General features: G+C 43.8%; 2 protein-coding genes across 2 annotated transcripts in view; both read right to left on the bottom strand.

The window, feature by feature from the left end:
* LOC107297581 overlaps window positions 1-9,257 on the bottom strand; it is an 11,091-nt gene extending 1,834 nt beyond the window's left edge. Inside the window, exons 1-6 of the mRNA XM_015826942.2 lie at window positions 9,213-9,257; window positions 8,369-8,558; window positions 6,178-6,277; window positions 5,110-5,214; window positions 2,461-2,604; window positions 960-1,023 (exon numbers count right to left, since the gene is read on the bottom strand). Of these exons, the coding sequence (XP_015682428.1) occupies window positions 960-1,023; window positions 2,461-2,604; window positions 5,110-5,214; window positions 6,178-6,277; window positions 8,369-8,501 (546 nt within the window). The 5' untranslated portion in view covers window positions 8,502-8,558; window positions 9,213-9,257. The remainder of the gene's footprint in view (window positions 1-959; window positions 1,024-2,460; window positions 2,605-5,109; window positions 5,215-6,177; window positions 6,278-8,368; window positions 8,559-9,212) is intronic.
* Window positions 9,258-19,857: 10,600 nt separating this feature from the next.
* The window catches only part of LOC107297579 (scuwaprin-a-like), a 2,212-nt gene continuing 2,069 nt past the window's right edge, over window positions 19,858-20,000 (bottom strand). The window contains exon 2 of the mRNA XM_015826940.1: window positions 19,858-19,997. Coding sequence (XP_015682426.1) covers window positions 19,858-19,997 — 140 coding nt within the window. The remainder of the gene's footprint in view (window positions 19,998-20,000) is intronic.

The raw sequence follows: 20,000 nt of genomic DNA, 5'->3' as shown, positions 1-20,000 counted from the left end.
TCTATTCTATTATTTCTATTCTATTCTATTCTTTTATTTCTATTCTGTATTTCTATTCTATTCTATATTTCTATTCTATTCTATTCTATTCTATTATTCTGTATTTCTATTCTATTCTATTCTATTATTTCTATTCTATTCTATTCTTTTATTTCTATTCTGTATTTCTATTCTATTCTATTCTATTCTATTCTATTCTATTCTATTCTATTCTATTCTATTCTATTCTATTCTGTTCCATATTATATTCCATATTCCATTCTATCATCTGTTATTTCTATTCTATTCTATTCTATTCTATTCTATTATTTCTATTCTATTCTATTCTTTTATTTCTATTCTGTATTTCTATTCTATTCTATATTTCTATTCTATTCTATTCTATTCTATTCTATTATTATGTATTTCTATTCTATTCTATTATTTCTATTCTATTCTTTTATTTCAATTCTGTATTTCTATTCTATTCTATTCTATTCTATTCTATTCTATTCTATTCTATTCTATTCTATTGGAATAAAACCTGCTTCAGGAATCAGATCTGCTTCTGCACACAGAAAATTTCAGCAGCTCCAACAAACAGACTCTTTTGATGGCTGGTCATCAGGGAGTGGAGCAGATTTAGATTTCTTATTTCTCCATTTGTCTTTCCCCCTTTAATCCAGAAGTATAAACAGTTGATAAGGCTGCCCATCTCACCAATGAGGCTCAGTTACTCTGATGGCCTCCGAGGCTTTCCAGAAGGCGAGGAGAGATGAGGTCAGCGGGCCTCAGACAGGAGGGTGTTCCATGGGGCAGGCCTGCTCCTTGGGTCCCATAGGTTAACAATCCCTCTTAGATGGGGCCTGGAGTATGTCCCTCCCACCAGGTGGAATCCAGAGGAGCAAAGAGGTCCCTCAAACCTGTGGACCCTGGTCCCCTCCTTCATGATTCTATAAGCTCCAAGCCTCAAGACTCACCTTGCCAGGCGTGAAGTCAGCAAGTGTAGTGTTCACAACCTTGCCCACTATCTTTGAAAGCGAGCTGAAGGAGAAGCAAAAGCAAGAAATTATAAAGTACCAATGAAGCAGAATATCTGTAGCTCAGGGTTGACACGAGGGGCCCTGGGTGCCCTCTGAGCTTGCTTGTTTTCTTGCAAGACGTTTCATCACCCAACTAGGGAACATCATCAGCGCTAGAAGGGAGGGGGTTTGTGGAGGGGAAGAGGAGGAGGAGGACAATGACTATGGAGTCCTTGGTGCTCTCTGAGCTTGCTTGTTTTTTTGCAGACGTTTCATGACCCAACCAGGTAACGTCATCAGTGCTAGCGAGGAGTGCTATTTGCTGTCAGTTTATATCCTGGGGTCTTGCCTGTCTGGATGAGTGGGGGGTGGTCTTAGGGATTCTTTCTTGACAATCCTAGACCAGGCCAAATCCAAAAATGCCGGGGAGTTTCCAGAAGCCTGGCACTCTGACAAATCAGCCATCCATAGAGACATAGACATCAACAACATCTATGGACTATGCAAAAGAGACAAAGAGCCCAAAAGGGAACAAAAAGACCCCAGCCCCTCTCCCACCAGGGATCGGCACCCAGATGGGCATAGATTTACTCCAAGGTCACCATCAGACCAGCAATCAAGCAAGCGACACCCCCATCAAGAAATGGCCACAGAGCCATCAGTAGACAGCCCAACCAAAGAATCCCTAAGACTATCCCCCACCCACCTAACAGGCAAGACACCAGAATATAAACCGACAGCAAATAGCACTCCTTACTAGCACTGATGATGTTACTTAGTTGGGTCATGAAAACCACCAAGCTCAGAGAGCACCAAGGACACCTCAAATTATAAAGTAATTATTATTAAAATGATTATATCATAAATTATTGTAAAGTAATTATTATTAAAGCAAATATTATTAGATTTGCAAATGACACTAAATTAGGGGGGATAGCCAATACTTTAGAAAATAGGCTCAAGATCCTTCTAGGCCCTATCTAGAACCAACAATCCCTCACACCAAAAATCCAACAGTCATCAGCCCCAGCCCCAGGGAAGCAGGATATGACCCACCACCATCAGAATACCAGAAAAGCACACTCAGACTCAGGTCAAAGTTCATATCACAGGAACAACTCCAAACAAAAGCTCAAGAAGGTATAAAAACCCACCACTCCCTACTACATGTGGTCAGTTTTTTTTTCCAGAGCCATCTTTCTGTCTGGCTCTCCTCTTCAATAAACTGCAACCTTCTTTCTAAAGCAGTCTCCATTTTGTTTATTCCCGGCTTGGACTGGACCCTGACGAAGATTTTTTCTTTCAACATAATAGTTCCTGAACTATACCTTCTTGATCCTTCATATGATTTGAACTCTTTTGTTCTTAACTGGGCAACTTCTGAATCCTTGGCTGAATCCCACAGACTAAGTTTCCCCAAACCAATTTGGTCCCCTCCCTTCTTGATGTGACTTCTCACCTTCCAGAAAGGTTGCCTTCGCAGGACGATGGTTCTTCACACCTAATTTCCTCCGTCCCAATATACTCTGTGGGAAGTTTTGACATCTTAATCTTGATGTTCATTATGGATTCCAGAGTGATCTCCATAGGTTCATCAATAAAGCTGGACAAAAGGGAATAGGAGTTACAAGAGAGAAGAGAGTCAGTCTACTAGAGATCCAATGTCCAGGTTTTCACATTTAGAATAGAATTGGATCGGAATAAGAATAGAATAGAATAGAATAGAATAGAATAGAATAGAATAGAATAGAATAGAATAGAATAGAAGCTGGAAGGGACCTTGGAGGTCTTCTAGTCCAGCCCCCTGCTCAAGCAGGAGAACCTATATCATCTCAGACAAGTGACTGTCTAGCTCTAGCCTCTTCTTAAAAACCTCCACTGATGGAGCACCCACGATTTCTAGTGGCAAGCTGTTCCACTGGTTTACTGTCCTCTCTGTCAGGAAGTTTCTCCTTAATTCCACGTTGCTTCTCTCCTTGATTAGTTTCCAACCATTGTTTCTTATCCTGCTCTCAGGGGCTTTGGAGAATAATGTGACCCCCTCTTCCTTGTGGCAGCCCCTCAAATACTGGAATAATTGCTATCATGTCTCCCCTATTTCTTGTTTTCTTTAGACTAGCCAAACCCAAGTCCTGCAGCCGTTCTTCATATAGTAGTAGTAGTAGTAGTAGTAGTAGTAGTAGTAGTAGTAGTAGTAGTAATAATAATAATAATAATAATAATAATAATAATAATAATAATAATAATAAAAAAAGTTGGAAGAGACCTTGGAGGTCATCTATCCAACCCCCTGCTCAGGCAGGAAACCCTATACCATTTCGGACAAATGGCTGTCCAGTCTCTTCTTAAAAACTTCCTGTGTTGGAGCATTCATCGCTTCTGGAGGCAGGTAGTTCCCCTGGTTAATTGTTCTCACTGTCAGGAAGTTTCTCCTTAGTTCTAGGTGGCTTCTCTCCTTGATTAGTTTCTATCCGTTGCTTCTTGTCCTGCCTTCAGGCGCCTTGGAAAATAGCTTGACACCCTCTTCTTTGGGGCAGCCCCTGAGATACTGGAACACTGCTATCATGTTCCCCCTCATCCTTCTCTTCATTAAACTAGACAATTCCAGCAACCGTTCCTTATATGTTTTAGCTTCCAGTCCCCTGATCACCTTTGTTGCTCTTCTCTGTGCTCTTTCTAGAGTCTCAACATCTTTTTTACATCGTGGTGACCAAAACTGGATGCAGTATTCCAAGTGTGGCCTTACCAAGGCATTGTAAAGTGGCATTAACACTTCACGTGATCTTGATTCTATCTCTCTGTTAATGCAGCATAGCACTGTGTTGGTTTTTTTTGACAGCTGCAGCACACTTCTGGCTCATATTTAAATGATTGTCTACTAGGACTCCGAGGTCCCTCTCACAGTTACTGCTATTGACCAAGGTACCCCCTATACTATATCTGTACATTTGGTTTTTCTTGCCTAAATGTAGAACCTTACTTTTTCACCATTGAATTTCATTTTGTAAGATAGCGCCCAGTGTTCAAGTCTGTCCAGATCCTTCTGTATCCTAAGCCTGTCTTCTGGAGTGTTGGCTATTCCTGCCAGCTTGGTGTCGTCTGCAAATTTGATGAGTTCCCCATCTATCCCCTCGTCCAAATCATTGATGAAGATGTTGAAGAGCACTGGGCCTAGGACAGAGCCCTGGGGCACTCCACTACACACTTCCCTCCATGTAGATGTGGTTCCATTGAGGACCACACGCTGAGTACGGTTGGTCAGCCAGCTACGGATCCATCTGGTGGTGATGCTGTCTAACCCACATTTTTCTATCTTATCAAGTAGTAGGTTGTGGTCTACTTTATCAAATGCCTTACTGAAGTCCAAGTAAATTATATCCACAGCATTCCTCTGATCCACTAATTTTGTCACTTGGTCAACGAATGCAATAAGATTTGGCTGGCATGATCTGTTTTTGGCAAACCCATGTTGGCTTTTAGCAATGACTTTGTTTGCCTCTAGGTGTTTGCTGATTCGTTATTTGATTATCTTTTCTGGAATCTTCCCAGGTATTGAGGTCAGGCTGATAGGTCTGTAATTTCCTAGATCCATTTTTTCCCTTTTTTGAAGATGGGAACTACATCAATTCTTTTCCAGTCCTCTAGTAGTTCCCCTGTGCTCCAGGATCTTTGAAAAATATAGTTCAGTAGTTCTGAGATCACATCTGCCAGTTCCTTGAGAACTGCGGGGTTTAGCCCATCTGGTCCTGGCAATTTGAACTCATCTAGGCTGGACAGGTGTTCATTTACCGTTTTCTTGCTTACCTTAACTTGTGTTTCTATTCTGTTTTTTATGGCACTGTTTTTGATAGGTTGGTCTGTTTTAGTCTCCAAACCTTTGATCATCTTAGTTGCTCTTCTCTGAACTTTTCCCAAGGTCTCAACATCTTTTTTATAGTATGGTGACCAAAATTGGTTGCATTTACCCTTTGCATGGCTTATTCCTTATATTCTAGGCAGGACTCTCCATTCAGTTGAGTGAATAAGTCACGCAAACATCCCAAAGCCTTTATGGACTACATTCATCTCCCAGTTCCTTGACCAAGAACAGAACTTGGCCCTCACTCACCTTTTCTCAGCAACGATGAGGTTAGTAATAATGGATGTCTGTATTTCGTTGGGTGGTATTAACTCTGTGCAAATTTCAGGGAGGTGGAATTCTTTCATTTCCATCCTATAAGGTTAAAAAAAAACAGTGTGAAGAATAGCAGAACACATTTTGCCCATGGGCTATGACCTGGACTAATCACCCTATACGTAGAAGTCAACTTAGAATCACGTACAAGTTCTCAGAGGAGATCACCAACCCAATGAAATCTCTCTTAGTCTTCCCTGAACTGAACCCAGTCGTGCTCCCATTGCTAACTTTCCAATCAAAAAATGCTCAGAGGAATAATAAAATGATGGGTTTCCTGGCTCAAGCAAAGAGATTGCTGGGTTTCACTTGAAACAGGCAGATTAACTCTGTGGATAAGTCATACAAAATTACTTTTATTCCAGGCATCCTCAAGACATTAACTCACAGTTATTGTAGAGGTTCTTCTAAAATGTAGATTGTAATTGGGAGCCATCGCACAGGTAAAAGGATACTACAAAGCTCTTAGCCTCGTGGCTAGGATTCATGGAGAGAGATAAAAGGACTGGCACGTAACAGGATATCCCGTAATAAAGACACAAGTCCCTCCCAGTGGCCAGTTAGAACACAGGTAACAACTAAACTACATTTCCCAAAAGGCTACCCTTAAGGGGACAGCATTTTAACTCTTAAAATGCTACTTGCTCTACATACAGTTCTTAATTCTTAAGCTAGCTACAGTATGTACTGGACCAGCACTATGGGGCCCTCTTGAGTGACTCCTGGTCCTTGATGTCCTTCAAGGTGGCCACTAATCAGATTCCTTTTTGGGATGGATGGTCATCTATGGTCCAAGATTCAGCCTTCCCATTCTTCATTATTTCTGCTGCTGTAAGCTGGCATTCTGATAGAAACTAAGGTATTGACCTCCGTCCAGATCTGTTGGGACTTCAACCATTGGCTGGAAATTTCAGGATTCACCCCTTAGGACCTCTGGAAACCTGCTGGGGACCAACATCAGATTCTTCCTTTGTCTACCACAGAGGAAATGAATCAACTTACTCTCCTACACCATTGATTGTTCTGGCATTATCCCAAGTGTCCATTGCCTTTTCTACCATGTCCTCCATAACGTTCCCATCTGTTATGAAGTTCTGGACCACTAAAAACAGAGAGACAGAGAGTCAATGTTGAACCAAACAATACAATCTGATATCATAACGTGGCATTGTCAGCTGTCCCAACTTGGTCGATTAGCAAAGAAAGACTCTAGAATCCACGGTTAACGAAAGTACACTTTACCAGAGCCAAGTGGTTGCAAGGTAGCAAAGCTGGATCTGAACTTTCATGCCCAAAGCATCTTGTTAACTCTTCCATTTCTTCCCACCTTCCTTTGGTTATCACCAACTGTCCCATTACGTTCAAACAAATTGCTTTGCTAACAGTCCCTGGGTTGACAAGTTGCAGGATTCTGCATTTCAGGGTGGGACCTTGGAACAGCCGGCAACTTTCACAGGATGGCACAATGAGTAGTTTCGATTCCCCTAATGTTAACCCCCCCTTATCCCTCCCTCCCCACCGCTCCCTCCTTCTGTTGTGTAGCTTGCGAAGCAAGGCAGCTTGCGAAGCATGGTTGGCACAGCAGGATGGCAGTCCTGACAGGCATGTGACCCTAGATGAAGGCAGGAAGCACCGTTCTTTTTCTCACAGTTGTCGTTCCATCCAAAATATCCCCGTCTGTCACAGATGGATGTCTGGATGTTGGGAACCAATTCCCAACTCAATCCATAAGAATGGAACAGAAGAGAAGAGAACAGAGCAGAACAGAATAGAATAGGGATAGAATAATAACTTTATTGTTACTTTAAATGTACACTAACCACCTCCAGTATACACTGCACAAACATGACAAAAAATATAAATGAAATAAATTATACATATACCCACATACACACACATATGAACCATGAGGAGACACATCCCAGCAATCGGCAAATGGCACCCTATCTTCCACCACATCACCACCCCGAAACAAGGACTATTAGGAGGAGGAGGAGGAGGAGGAGGAGGAGGAGGAGGAGGAGGAGGAGGAGGAGGAGNAGGAGAAGAAGGAGAAGGAGGAGAAGAAGAAGAAGAAGAAGAAGAAGAAGAAGAAGAAGAAGAAGAAGAAGAAGAAGAAGAAGAAGAAGAAGAAGAAGAAGAAGAAGAAGAAGAAGAAGAAGAAGAAGAAGAAGAAGAAGAAGAAGAAGAAGAAGAAGAAAGTGTGTGTAAGGACCTACCTCAACCACCCACCCAAGAAAGCAGAACTCTTGAAATAGGCATTGTCTCAAAAGGATCTTTTATTAGGGGTCTCTGACAGTAGGGAAGTCAAGGCAAGATCTGGGGAGAATCCCGCTCAAACGGTATAGTTAATGCTTTATCCTCCCCCCCCCAGGGTGCCAGGGTCCATTTGAATTCCAGCCAATCCACAGGTGGGGTGATGTTTTGGGGACTGGCTCTGTTGGTGAGCATCTCAAGGTCTTTCTCGCTTTCCTTTCTTCAGCGCCAACGGTCTCCCTGATAAAAAAAAGACACGTTCCTTCTCCAGGAGGAAGGGGGGGAGGGCATAGCCAAGAACAGTGGAAAGCAAAAAGCATCCCCCCCTCCCAGCAGAACGGCAGGCCCCCCAAAGAGTGGGTAAATGAAATAAATGCGAAGCGCAGGTTTGGGAACCTGACAGTGTGCGTTCTGTCAGCGATGTGTGGGAGAAACGAGCTATCCTATTTCAACGCAAATTTTTACAGATTCACATTTTTAAAGTATGGAGTGAGTGGTCCAGAGAACCGGGTTCCAAAATTCATTTTAAGGTCACCGTGGACATTTTTGAGAGAGAAAGATTGGAAGGAAGGAAGGAAGGAAGGAAGGAAGGAAGGAAGGAAGGAAGGAAGGAGCTGGAAAAAAATGAGAATATGGAAGACACTTGGTTTCTTTCTTTCTTTCCTTCTTTCTCTCTTTCTCTCTCTTTCTTTTTCTTTCTCTCTCTCTCTCTCTTTCTCTTTCTCTTTCTTTTTCTCTTTTTTCTTTGTTTCTCTCTCTCTTTTTCTTTCTTTCTCTCTTTCTCTTTCTCTCTCTCTCTCTTTCTTTCTTTCTTTCTCTCTCTCTTTCTCTCTCTCTCTCTTTCCTTCCTTCCTTCCTTCCTTCCTTCTTTCCTTGAAAGTTTTCCCTAGTATTGTTAGAGCAATCTTAATTAGCAAGAAGTGTGCCATTTACTTACTAAGAATTAATGCCTCTGGCTGAAATATCTCATTAGTGGTACATGTCTCTTCTATTTCAGAATGGACCATCCCAACAGAGGAGAAGAAGAAGAAGAGCAATCCAACCCAGGACCTCTTGAGGACTAGATCCATGGTGGCCGAACGTCTCCCAAGCAACAGGCTGGCAGAAAGTCAGAAACGAATCCTTGGCTGTATAAAAATGGAATAAGAACGTCAATATTTAGATTCAGGAGATCAGAGCTGATGGCAAGAGGGAAGGGGAGCCATTTCCCTCAGCCTGAAACTAAAGGTCATCTCAAACAGATAATCACATGACTACTTGTTTTGGGGAGAAAGGGAAAGAAGAGGCCTGATTTTGCTCTATTCTGATCATTTCCCATTATGACAGGCTGAAAATGGCTGACACTCAGCTGCTGTTCAATCATGGTAGCCACGGAGGACATGGATTCCCCTTATATGACCCAGACTCTGACATTCTGATCTTCTGCCAATATGGACCATCTCATCTCCTGGAAGAAGGCCAGAGACAAAGACTTGCTCAAGAGACAGATCTCAGAAGCATCTGATGGCTGTCCAGTCTCCATAGGAAAGGCATCTGGAGGAAACTGATTGAACAAACACCTTTTTCAAGCAGTGACAACCTCAATTTACAACTTTGTAGAAGACATGGATGACCCTTTCTAAGCTGGAACGCTTCATAGTTGTACCCCAGTCTCTGGAGCTAAAGATGCAGGAAAGGCTGGACAGGAGACTCAACCCCAATCTTACGTATCCATCAACTTTCTCAGAAGGGACTCCTTCCACTATCTGGGGTACCTTTGGACCATCACACTATTCACTTACATGTCCAGATGGATAGAGCTTCTCCTTTGCCTACTAATCTTCTCTTGGGGTGCCAGTTATATAGTTGCCCATGAATGAAAGAACCAATTCAGAGCCTTGCTAACCATGGTGATGAGAAATGAATTCCCATGGAGAGGATCCAAGATAAATATTTTCATTGACATCTTGAAACTTAGAGACACTCTTCGGTGCCAGATTCATATCAATCTTCTGGGTGATCTGCCAAACCAACATTTCCTCCTGGAACAGGCTGTCCACCCAGAATGAGAGAGAAAGGGTGGGCATGTTGGCCCACTCAACATGCTACACCGTAACATGATTTATTTGGTTTTGGCTCAGTGTGTTATGTGACCATCAGCAGGTGTCCTAAGAATGAATCTAAGAATGAGTTCCAAATTGGTCATGTCTCTACCTACTTACCAAGACAATATTCCCTCTCTGCTCTATGGAGTAGAGAGTTGGTCTCTAACAGAAGGCCACCGAAACAGACTAGAAGCATCTGAAATGTGGATTTACAGGCGGCTGTTACGTATAAACTGGGTAGACAAGATCAGAAATGAGGAGGCGATAAGCCGCCTGGGAAAGCCAAAGGAAATCATCAAAACAATTAAAAAATGAAAATTGGAATATTTCGGACATGTGATGTGACACCCAGAAAAATAGGGCCTACTCCACTTAATCCTCCAGGGAAAGATTGAAGGCAAATGAGGTCCAGGCAGAAGAACATCATGGCTTCAAAATCTCAGGGACTGGTTTGGACAGAACTCAGCAGCACTTTTTCGGGCGGCTGCTGATAAAAACAGGATCGCCAACATGATCGCCAACGTCCGATAACGGATATGGCACAAGAAGAAGAAGAAGAGGTGAGGGCCACCTAGAGGTCACCTCTCGTAATGAGAACCTTCTTGATCTGCAGGTCGGAAGACAACAGACTGAAGTCCACTCTCACCACTTAAGGCTATGCTCAGCCATGTCTTCTTGCAGAGAAGCAGCCAAAAGCTGAGGGGGGGTGTGTGTCTATCTTTGCCCTCAGAGTCAGCTGAGTCTGCTTACAATGCAGCCCTTGTGGAAGTTCAAAGAAGGCTAAAACATACAAGGAAAGGTTGCTGGAATTGGGTATGTCTAGTTTAACGAAGAGAAGTACGAGGGGGGACATATATTCCAACACAGAGTGCTGGACTGCATTAACAGAGGGATAGAATCAAGATCACGTGAAGGGTTAATACCACTTTACAAGGCCTTGGTAAGGCCACACTTGGAATCCTTCATCCAGTTTTGCTCACCACGATGTAAAAAAGATGTTGAGACTCTAGAAAGAGTGCAGAGAAGAGCAACAAAGATGATTAGGGGACTGGAGGCTAAAGCATATAAGGAACGGCTGCTGGAATTGGGTAGGTCTAGTTTAATGAAGAGAAGGACGAGGGGGGACATGATAGCAGTGTTCCAATATCTCAGGGGCTGCCCCAAAGAAGAGGGAGTCAAGCTATTCTCCAGAGCGCCTGAAGGCAGGACAAGAAGCAACGGATGGAAACTGATCAAGGAGAGAAGCAACCTAGAACTAAGGAGAAACTTCCTGACAGTGAGAACAATTAACCAGTGGAACAACCTGCCTCCAGAAGCAGTGAATGCTCCAACACTGGAAGTTTTTATGAAGAGACTGGACAGCCATTTGTCTGAAATGGTGTAGGGTTTCCTGCCTGAGCAGGGGGTTGAACTAGATGACCTCCAAGGTCCCTTCCAACTTTATTATTATTATTATTATTATTATTATTATTATTATTATTATTATTATTATTATTATTATTATTATTATTATTATTATTATTATTATTATTATTATTATTATTATTATTATTATTATTATTATTAAGATTCCACAACCCATTGTGCCCTGATTCAGGGCAAAGATCAATCCTCCCAGTGGCCTCAAGAGCTCTCAGGGAGAGTACTAATGACGGGATGACCGCAAAGGAATACACTCCTTCCATTTCTCCTCTCTCTCTCCTGCCATCACAACTGGTAAAGCTTCTTGGATGAGAAGTGAAATCTTTTGATCTTTTGTTCTTCTTCCTCAAGGGGAAAAAAAAAAACCAGCCCACTTGCCTTTTGGAGAAAGTACCTTTCAAATATTGATTTATATAATCATACATCCTTCTATCATGACTCAGGCTGATTAACAAAAGTTTAAACTTGCAATGTACACTTTGTTGCAAATGAAAACCACAAAGTGAATCACAAAGCAGATGCCAAAAAAAAAAAAAGAGAGAGAGAGAGAGAGAGAAACCTACAGAAACCCGTTGACCTTGATTATACTTCCAGTGTCCATGCCCCGAAAACAATCACATCTTTGAGGCTTCCTGAAAAGTGAGCGTGCCCAGGCCAACTTAAGGCTCAGGCTGAAGGGTCTTCTCAGATCCTACACAATGGCCATCCCTGTTTGATGGAATCCTGAGTTTGTTCCCCGGGATCTGACCTTATGGGATGGGTGGAGGCAACGATGCCCTGAAAATAACCTGCCCACATTCCATGCAAGGATTTACAGGTGGCAATCAGGACCTTGAATTGCACCCAGGAACAACTGAGTAAATAAATAAATAAATAATAATAATAAAGTTGGAAGGGACCTGGGAGGTCTTCTAGTCCAACCCCCTGCTCAGGCAGGAAATCCTATACATTTCGGACAAATGGCTATCCAGTCTCTTCTTTAAAACCTCCAATGATGGAGCATCCACCGCTTCTGGAGGCAGGTGGTTCCACTGGTTAATTGTCCTCACTGTCAGGAAGTTTCTCCTTAGTTCCAGGTTGCTTCTCTCCCTGATTTAGTTTCCATCCGTTGCTTCTTGTCCTGCCTTCAGGTGCTTCGGAGAATAGCTTGACTCCCTCTTCTTTGGGGCAGCCCCTGAGATACTGGAAGACTGCTATCATGTCCCCCCTCGTCCTTCTCTTCGTTAAACTAGACATTCCCAATTTCAGCAACCGTTCCTTGTATGTTTTAGCTTCCAGTCCCCTGATCATCTTTGTTGCTCTTCTCTGCACTCTTTAGAGGTGTTGGTATAGCTTTCAGAACAAAAGTGTAATGTGCACATAATAAGCTACACATATTTACCTGCAGCACCGTCTATGGAGGTTCTTCGTCATCCAGGTCCTGGTTGTCTCAAAGGCGCTTTTTTTTTTTCAAGAGGCAACTGGACTTTCTTGTTTTTCTTTGAAGATATTTTCGCTTCTCACCCAAGAAGCTTCTTCAGCTCTGACTGGTCATTCACACACAAGAATGGCAGCTTGCCAGCAGGTTATCTGTTCCCCCGTTGCCAACCTGCCAGATGGAAATGCTAACGACCAGCTGTCTGTAAGGAGTATAAATCCTTCCATTTCCCCACCCTCCAGTCAAGAGCTGAAGAAGCTTCTTGGATGAGAAGCGAAACGTCTTCAAAGGAAAAACAAGGAAGTCCCGTTGCCTCTTGAAAAAAAGCATCTTTGGGACAATCTGCGCCACTGCATTCTGTACCAATTGAAGCTTCCAGATGTTCTTCAATGTTCAGCACATTGCAGATGTGAAGGGTTTATTTGTTTGCTTGATAATAATAATAATAATAATAATAATAATAATAATAATAATAATAATAATAATAATAATAATAATAATAATAATAATAATAATAATAAAGTTGGAAGGGACCTGGGAGGTCATCTAGTCCAACCCCCTGCTCAGGCAGGAAACCCTATACCATTTCAGACAAATGGCTGTCCAGTCTCTTCTTTAAAACCTCCATTGTTGGAGCATTCACCGCTTCTGGAGGCAGGTGGTTCCACTGGTTAATTGTTCTAACTGTCAGGAAGTTTCTCCTTAGTTTCAGGTTGCTTCTCTCCTTGATCAGTTTCCATTCGTTGCTTCTTGTCCTGCCCTCTGGTGCTTTGGAGAATAGCTTGACTCCCTCTTCTTTGGGGCAGCCCTTGAGATACTGGAGCACTGCTATCATGTCCCCCCTCGTCCTTCTCTTCATTAAACTAGACATACCCAATTCCAGCAACCTTTCCTTATATGCTTTAGCCTCCAGTCCCCTAATCATCTTCATTGCTCTTCTCTGTACTCTTTCGAGGTTTGGTGTTGTGTTGGTGGTATAGCTTTCAGAACAAAAGTGTAATGTGCACATAATAAGCTAGGTTGCTTCTCTCCTTGATTAGTCTGTTTGTTTATTATACAATGTATATGTATGTCATGCATGCTGGCAGCCAGACTACTCTGTACATGTGAGGGAGTTGACCAATCAAGGGGGACCCATGTCCAGAACATCCTGACCCATCCAGGGGTGCAAATGATACACAACACAAAACTGTGAAAATGACCGTGTGGCCATGGCTGACACCTACCCTTTGAACAGAAGCCATGGGTCCAGCAGGACCCCGCCCCAAATTGTACACCAGTTCTGTCTGGAGTACTGCAAGCCCATCCAGAATTAAGCGTGGAAGACCACCTGATCCAGATTTCACGTTGGCACCTTGAAGTTCACGCGATCCAATTCTCCCCACAGGTTCCCAGGTTGAAAAATGTGGACCTTCCTGGCGTGGACCCTCTTCTGCAGCCTGATGGGGCCTCCACAAGACGTGGTGAAAGGACGTTCCCCGGGGATCAGCAGAGCAGCCCCATGTAAATATCAGAGGGATCCTAGGCTTGAATTCCAGTGTCCAAGGAAGATGCCAACTTAGTGCAGCTTTTAAGTTTTTCTCTGGTTCTCCCATTTATCCTGGTCCTTCCAACCACCATCAGTATGAGGTAGTCCTGGCTGTGTCACAACAACACAAGGATAGGGAAGAAAACTCAGGTTTAGGGAGAATTTTATAATAATAATAATAATAATAATAATAATAATAATAATAATAATAATAATAATAATAATAATATAAAGTTGGAAGGGACCTTGGAGGTCATCTAGTCCAACCCCCTGCTCAGGCAGGGACCCTAAACCATTTCGGACAAACGGCTGTCCAGTCTCTTCTTAAAAACTTCCAGTGTTGGAGCACTCACCGCTTCTGGAGGCAGGTGGTTCCACTGGTTAATTGTTCTAACTGTCAGGAAGTTTCTCCTTAGTTCTAGGTTGCTTCTCTCCTTGATTAGTTTCCACCCGTTGCTTCTTGTCCTGCCCTCAGGGGCTTTGGGGAATAGGTACACCTCCCCCACCCACTCTTCTTTGGGGCAGCCCCTGAGATATTGGAAGACTCTATCGTGTCACCCCTGGTCCTTCTTTTCACTAGAACATAGTACATAGAATAATAGAGCTGAAGGGACCTTGGAGGTCTTCTAGTCCAACCCCCTGCTCAAGCAGGAGACTCTAGCCTACACCATCTCAGACAAATGGCTGTCCAGTCTCTTCTTAAAAACTTCCAGTGTTGGAGCATTCACACCTTCTGGAGGCAGGTTGTTCCACTGGTTGATTGTTCTCACTGTCAGGAAGTTTCTCCTTAGTTCTAGGTTGCTTCTCTCCTTGGTGAGTTTCCATCCGTTGCTTCTTGTCCTGCCTTCAGGGGCTTTGGAGAATAGCTTGACTCCCTCTTCTTCGGGGCAGCCCCTGAGCAGAGAGCCCTATCCTTCCTACATTCTGGGAATGACTCTTTCCAAGAGTATTGGTCCACTTGGAAAGTCCCTTCAGCTAACCAGGCTGGGTTGAGTTGGAAAAATAAAGGTCCTGTGAAAATAACATTCATGGAATATCTCACCAGAGAGGGTGAGACTGAGCTAGGTCAGCGATCCATTAGCCAAAGGTATCCCTTGGCTTGTGTGGAGGGCAGAGAAGATGTTCAAACATGGAGGACACCTACATGGGCCTTTGTGGAAAGGAGGGGATGGGCTTATGGTGGCCAACTGAGAAAGGGGTGGACATAAAGAAGCTGGGAGAGGGCTTGTGGCCAGATCCTTCTTCTTCCTCAAGTGGGGACTTCTCCTGAAGTTGACCTGAAGAGCAAGACTCCTATGGAGCTCTGGGAGATTTAAGCCAGGGGTGTCAAACTGCCAGCCCGCGGGCTGGATGCATCACGCTGAAACCACGCCCACCCCATTGATGGCAATGGGGAAAAAGTCACGGTACGTTGCGACACGTCACGTGACGTTGCGAGTTTGACACCCCTGATTTAAGCCCTTGTGGGGACCTAAGGAAAGATATCCGTCGATCTGAGCAACAGAGAGTTTTATGTCTGCCAAGAAGGACAACTTGCTTTCAAGGTCCTTTTGAAGGAGAGACTTTTAGAAAAGTTCACCCAGGTGGAAAGGGATGTTCTTCAACTCATTAAGCAATGAGCCTCTGGTTCAACTTGGTAAAGTGAACCTGAAAAGACACCCAAGAAAGAAATATAACTCCATACATCTTCATGTTGTGCCTTCTCATGCCCGCTTAATGTCAGTTTTTGTCCTCTTCGCACAGTTTGGGTCTGTGGCTTCATGATCTGACGTGCTTCACCATCACTGAAGGTTTTAAGATCTGCCTGGTCTTGCTTTGCCACTCCGGGATGCTGGCTCACGTGTCCCCCTCTTTGCCTGGTGGTCTTCCATGGTCATTTAACCTTGGATTTCAGGAAGCACCAGACAGCAGACTTCCACACATACGTGATGCCTGCCTGGTGTTTTACAAGTATTGGTCAAGTCTTCTGAAGGCACCTGGTGTACATGGGTTTAGTATACTTCCTTTAACGTGGGGAGGACATGGGTCAAGGTAGGGAGGGGAAAATCACAAAGGGGCAGAAGAAGACACCTGAGACTGAGAGGGAAGCTAGGACCAATGCTTTATTCTGCAAAAGAAGGAATAAATCTAGAGTGGTTTTTTTGGGGGGGTCTCCACGATGACCCAGGATAGAAGAAGAGTCTTTGGGTGATACTGGGGCATAATTTGGATGTCATGGTTCCGACAGATGAAACTCCTCAAAGAACCTCGAGGCATTGTGTACCTTAAAGAATCTTTATTCGAGAAGCATAGCATCGGCACTTACATAGCCAAAGTCAAAATCTGAATTTTCCTCCCCTGAACACATAGTATCAAAGCAAGATTCCCTCCTCTAATTTACAGTCATAAATCACATTCTCCAATTAGTTTGAAATGCAGGCTCTCCCTCCAGTTCTCCAACCCGCCAATTCTTATCATCTCTTATTTCAATAACCTTGGTTCTCACACTAGTGACAGTATTGTTATGTCTAACTAAACTCCCATGCACCTTCCTCCTCCCCCCACCCAGTATCATCTAATTCTAACTCTAATTCTAAGAGTAAAACATAAAAAGGAAAATGGTTGCATCTCCATATGTTGGTCAAAGCAAGAACATCCGATGTTAGCAGCGTTGACATCGGGTGGGTCTCCTCCTCGGTGATCCTGTAAAAACAAAAATTCAGATATGAGGTTTCTGCCCATAATTGCTTCTGGTGCTGCTTAGGATTTGACCCTCCCTAATCGTACAGCCATGGAGACCCAAACCTGAAATCTGGAGGAATGTCCTGATTGGGGAAGGAAGCAATGGGGCAACCTCCTCCTTGAAGTTATGAGGGTCCATCACTGAAGGTTTCGAGCCAAGGTGAGACAGAATCTCTCCATGATGCTCTGAGGATTTCTGCACTGGAAGCAGGGTGGACTAGAAGACCTCCAATGTTTTTCCCCCCCCAATCTTCTCTTTCTGGGAGACCTCAAGGCCAACTGTTTGGACATGTTCATATGAGCTTTCTAACTCACACAGGGAGCATTTCTTACAGCCAGAAATGTGAGCTTATCTTTGGTGCCCCTGGCAAAGCGGTGGACCTTCCTGTCACCTGAGCTTGGACCAGTTCTGGTCATTCCGCCGAGCCTTGAAAACCCATCTATTCCATGTAGCCGGCCTGGCGTAGTTTTGATTGGGCTTTGCTAGGGGTTTTATATGGGGTATTTTAGAGCAGGCTCTTTATTCAATATTTATTGTGATTTTTATTATTGCCTGTTCACCACCCTGAGTCCCGTAAGGGAGATAGGGCGGTATATAAATTTAAATAATAAATAAATAAATAAATAAATTCCAGAGGATGAGCTGGACCAAAGTGGGCAAGGGGTTCTGTCCCAGCCTCTCCTCCTCCTGGAAGTCCTCCTTGCCTGGGACCTTCTGGCTTCCTGACCAGGCTGGAAGGAGGACCATCTTCTCCAACACAACTACCCAGCAGCAGCTGGAATGGGGGGGGGACCTTTCTCCCAATGGAGGTTCAGGAGGAGAAGAAGTCAACAGACAGTGGGAGGGGGTCAGGGAAAGTCAGCCTGAGGACTTCCACATAATGGAAGTGGCAACTTATTAGGAAGAAGAGCCAACCCACATTCTGCCTCAGCATCATGGCACTTTCCTTGTTTACATCAGCTCTACCTTTAATGGAAAAGAGGAGAGTCTGGAGGCACAGCAGCCTGGACAATCTCAAAGAGACCTGCATGTGCCTAGACCAGGGGTAGGCCACCTTGGCTCTTTTATGACCCGTGGACTTCAACTCCCAGAATTCCTGAGCCAGCCATGCTGAGGGGAAAGGGAGAGGTTTCCAAGCTGAGCCATGCTGGCTCAGGAATTCTGGGAGTTGAAGTCCACCAGTCATAAAAGAGCCAAGGTGGCCTATTCCTGGCCTAGACCAAGTCTAAGTACAGGAAACATCACACTGCTGTTCCTTTACTCTAAGCAAACTGCACAAGTGACAATGTACAGAAGCTACAAAATACGAAATAATAGAGTTGGAAAGGGTGTGAGTCATCAGAGAGAGGCTAGTGATGGGTCTTGTAAAGAGGAGGTTACATCCTGATGTGATGGGGAGATTACATCCTGGTGTAATCTCCCCACCACAAGACCCATCATAAGCCTCTCTCTGATGACTCATCACAAGAACCTCACTCGACACACCCACACCTGAAGCCCTTATAATCAGAACAGCAATGCCACTGAAGATGTTACCTAGCCTGGTAACGAAATGTTTGGAAACCAACCCACAAGTTCAGAAAATAACCCTTCGCCCTCATTGTGTTGGCTTTTTTGATAGCTGCTCATATTTAAGGGATTGTCCACTCTGGACTCCTAGATCCCTCTCACTGTTACTGCTGTTGTGCCAGGTGCCACCTTTTCTATATCTGTGTATTTGGGTGTTGTTGTTTTTTTACTAACCATGTGTCATTATTCCTCACCACTGAATTGCAATTTATTGGGTAGGACTCAGTATGTGGAGATCCTTCTGGATCTTGAGCCTCTCTTCTGGGGTGTTGGCTATTTTATTTATTTTATTTATTTATTTTATTAAATTTATATCCCGCCCTTCTCCTTGCGGACTCAGGGCGGCTAACAATCAAGTAAAAATACACAGATAACATTACAAGATTAAAAATTAATTAAAAAGGAAATATTTAACTGTGATCTAATTAAAATATAATTAAAACCCCCTCTAAAAATTTCCCCTAGGCCAGTCCTGCAAGCTGGAATAACCATGTCTTAAGGGCGCGGCGGAAGGAAGGGAGATCAGGGATCACCCTGATCTCTGGGGGCAGTTCNCCATAGTTCCCCCATGCTGGCTCAGGAATTCTGGGAGTTGAAGTCCACGAGTCATGAGGGGGCCATAGTTCCCCCATGCTGGCTCAGGAATTCTGGGAGTTGAAGTCCACCAGTCATAAAAGAGCCAAGGTGGCCTACCCCTGGCCTAGACGAAGTCTAAGTACAGGAAACATCACACTGCTGTTCCTTTACTCTAAGCAAACTGCACAAGTGACAATGTACAGAAGCTACAAAATACAAAATAATAGAGTTGGAAAGGGTGTGAGTCATCAGAGAGAGGCTAGTGATGGGTCTTGTAAAGAGGAGGTTACATCCTGATGTGATGGGGAGATTACATCCTGGTGTAATCTCCCCACCACAAGACCCATCATAAGCCTCTCTCTGATGACTCATCACAAGAACCTCACTCGACACACCCACACCTGAAGTCCTTATAATCAGAACAGCAATGCCACTGAAGATGTTACCTAGCCTGGTAACGAAATGTTTGGAAACCAACCCACAAGTTCAGAAAATAACCCTTCGCCCTCATTGTATTGGCTTTTTTGATAGCTGCTCATATTTAAGGGATTGTCCACTCTGGACTCCTAGATCCCTCTCACTGTTACTGCTGTTGTGCCAGGTGCCACCTATTCTATATCTGTGTATTTGGGTGTTGTTGTTTTTTTACTAACCATGTGTCATTATTCCTCACCACTGAATTGCAATTTATTGGGTAGGACTCAGTATGTGGAGATCCTTCTGGATCTTAAGCCTCTCTTCTGGGGTGTTGGCTATTCCTGCCAGCTTGGTGTAGTCTGCAAATTTGATGAGTTCCCCATCTATCCCCACATCCAAATCGTTGATGAAGATTTTGCAGAGTACTGAGCCTAAGAGAAAATATTGAGATCCCCCACTGCATAGTTCTTTCCATGTAGATGTCATTCCATTGGGTTTTAGGAGACACCACACAGCCGTTGCTTTGGTCTAATCTAAGTCATGGGTCTTCAAACTTGGCCCTTTTATGACTTGTGGACTTCACATGTGCCTGGCTGAGGAATTCTGGGAGTTGAAGTCCACAAGTCATAAAAGGGCCAAGTTTGAAGACCCCTGATCTAAGTAAACTAAGTGACAACATACAGGAGTTACCTTATTTAGGACCCATGCACTGAACCAAGCAACCATAACTGCAGCATTTCCCCTTCCCGGGACACTCCCAGTCACTTCCACATGTCACGATACAAATAGTCACAACGTTTGGATCAGGTGTGGGACACTTCCCAGGCTTTTCTG

Source organism: Protobothrops mucrosquamatus, unplaced genomic scaffold (genome assembly GCF_001527695.2).
Source record: "Protobothrops mucrosquamatus isolate PMUCROS unplaced genomic scaffold, P.Mucros_1.0 scaffold3395, whole genome shotgun sequence".
In the NCBI taxonomy this organism is placed as follows: domain Eukaryota; kingdom Metazoa; phylum Chordata; class Lepidosauria; order Squamata; family Viperidae; genus Protobothrops; species Protobothrops mucrosquamatus.
The sequence above is the reverse complement of the archived record's forward strand: the minus strand, read 5'-3'. Positions and strand labels throughout refer to the sequence as shown.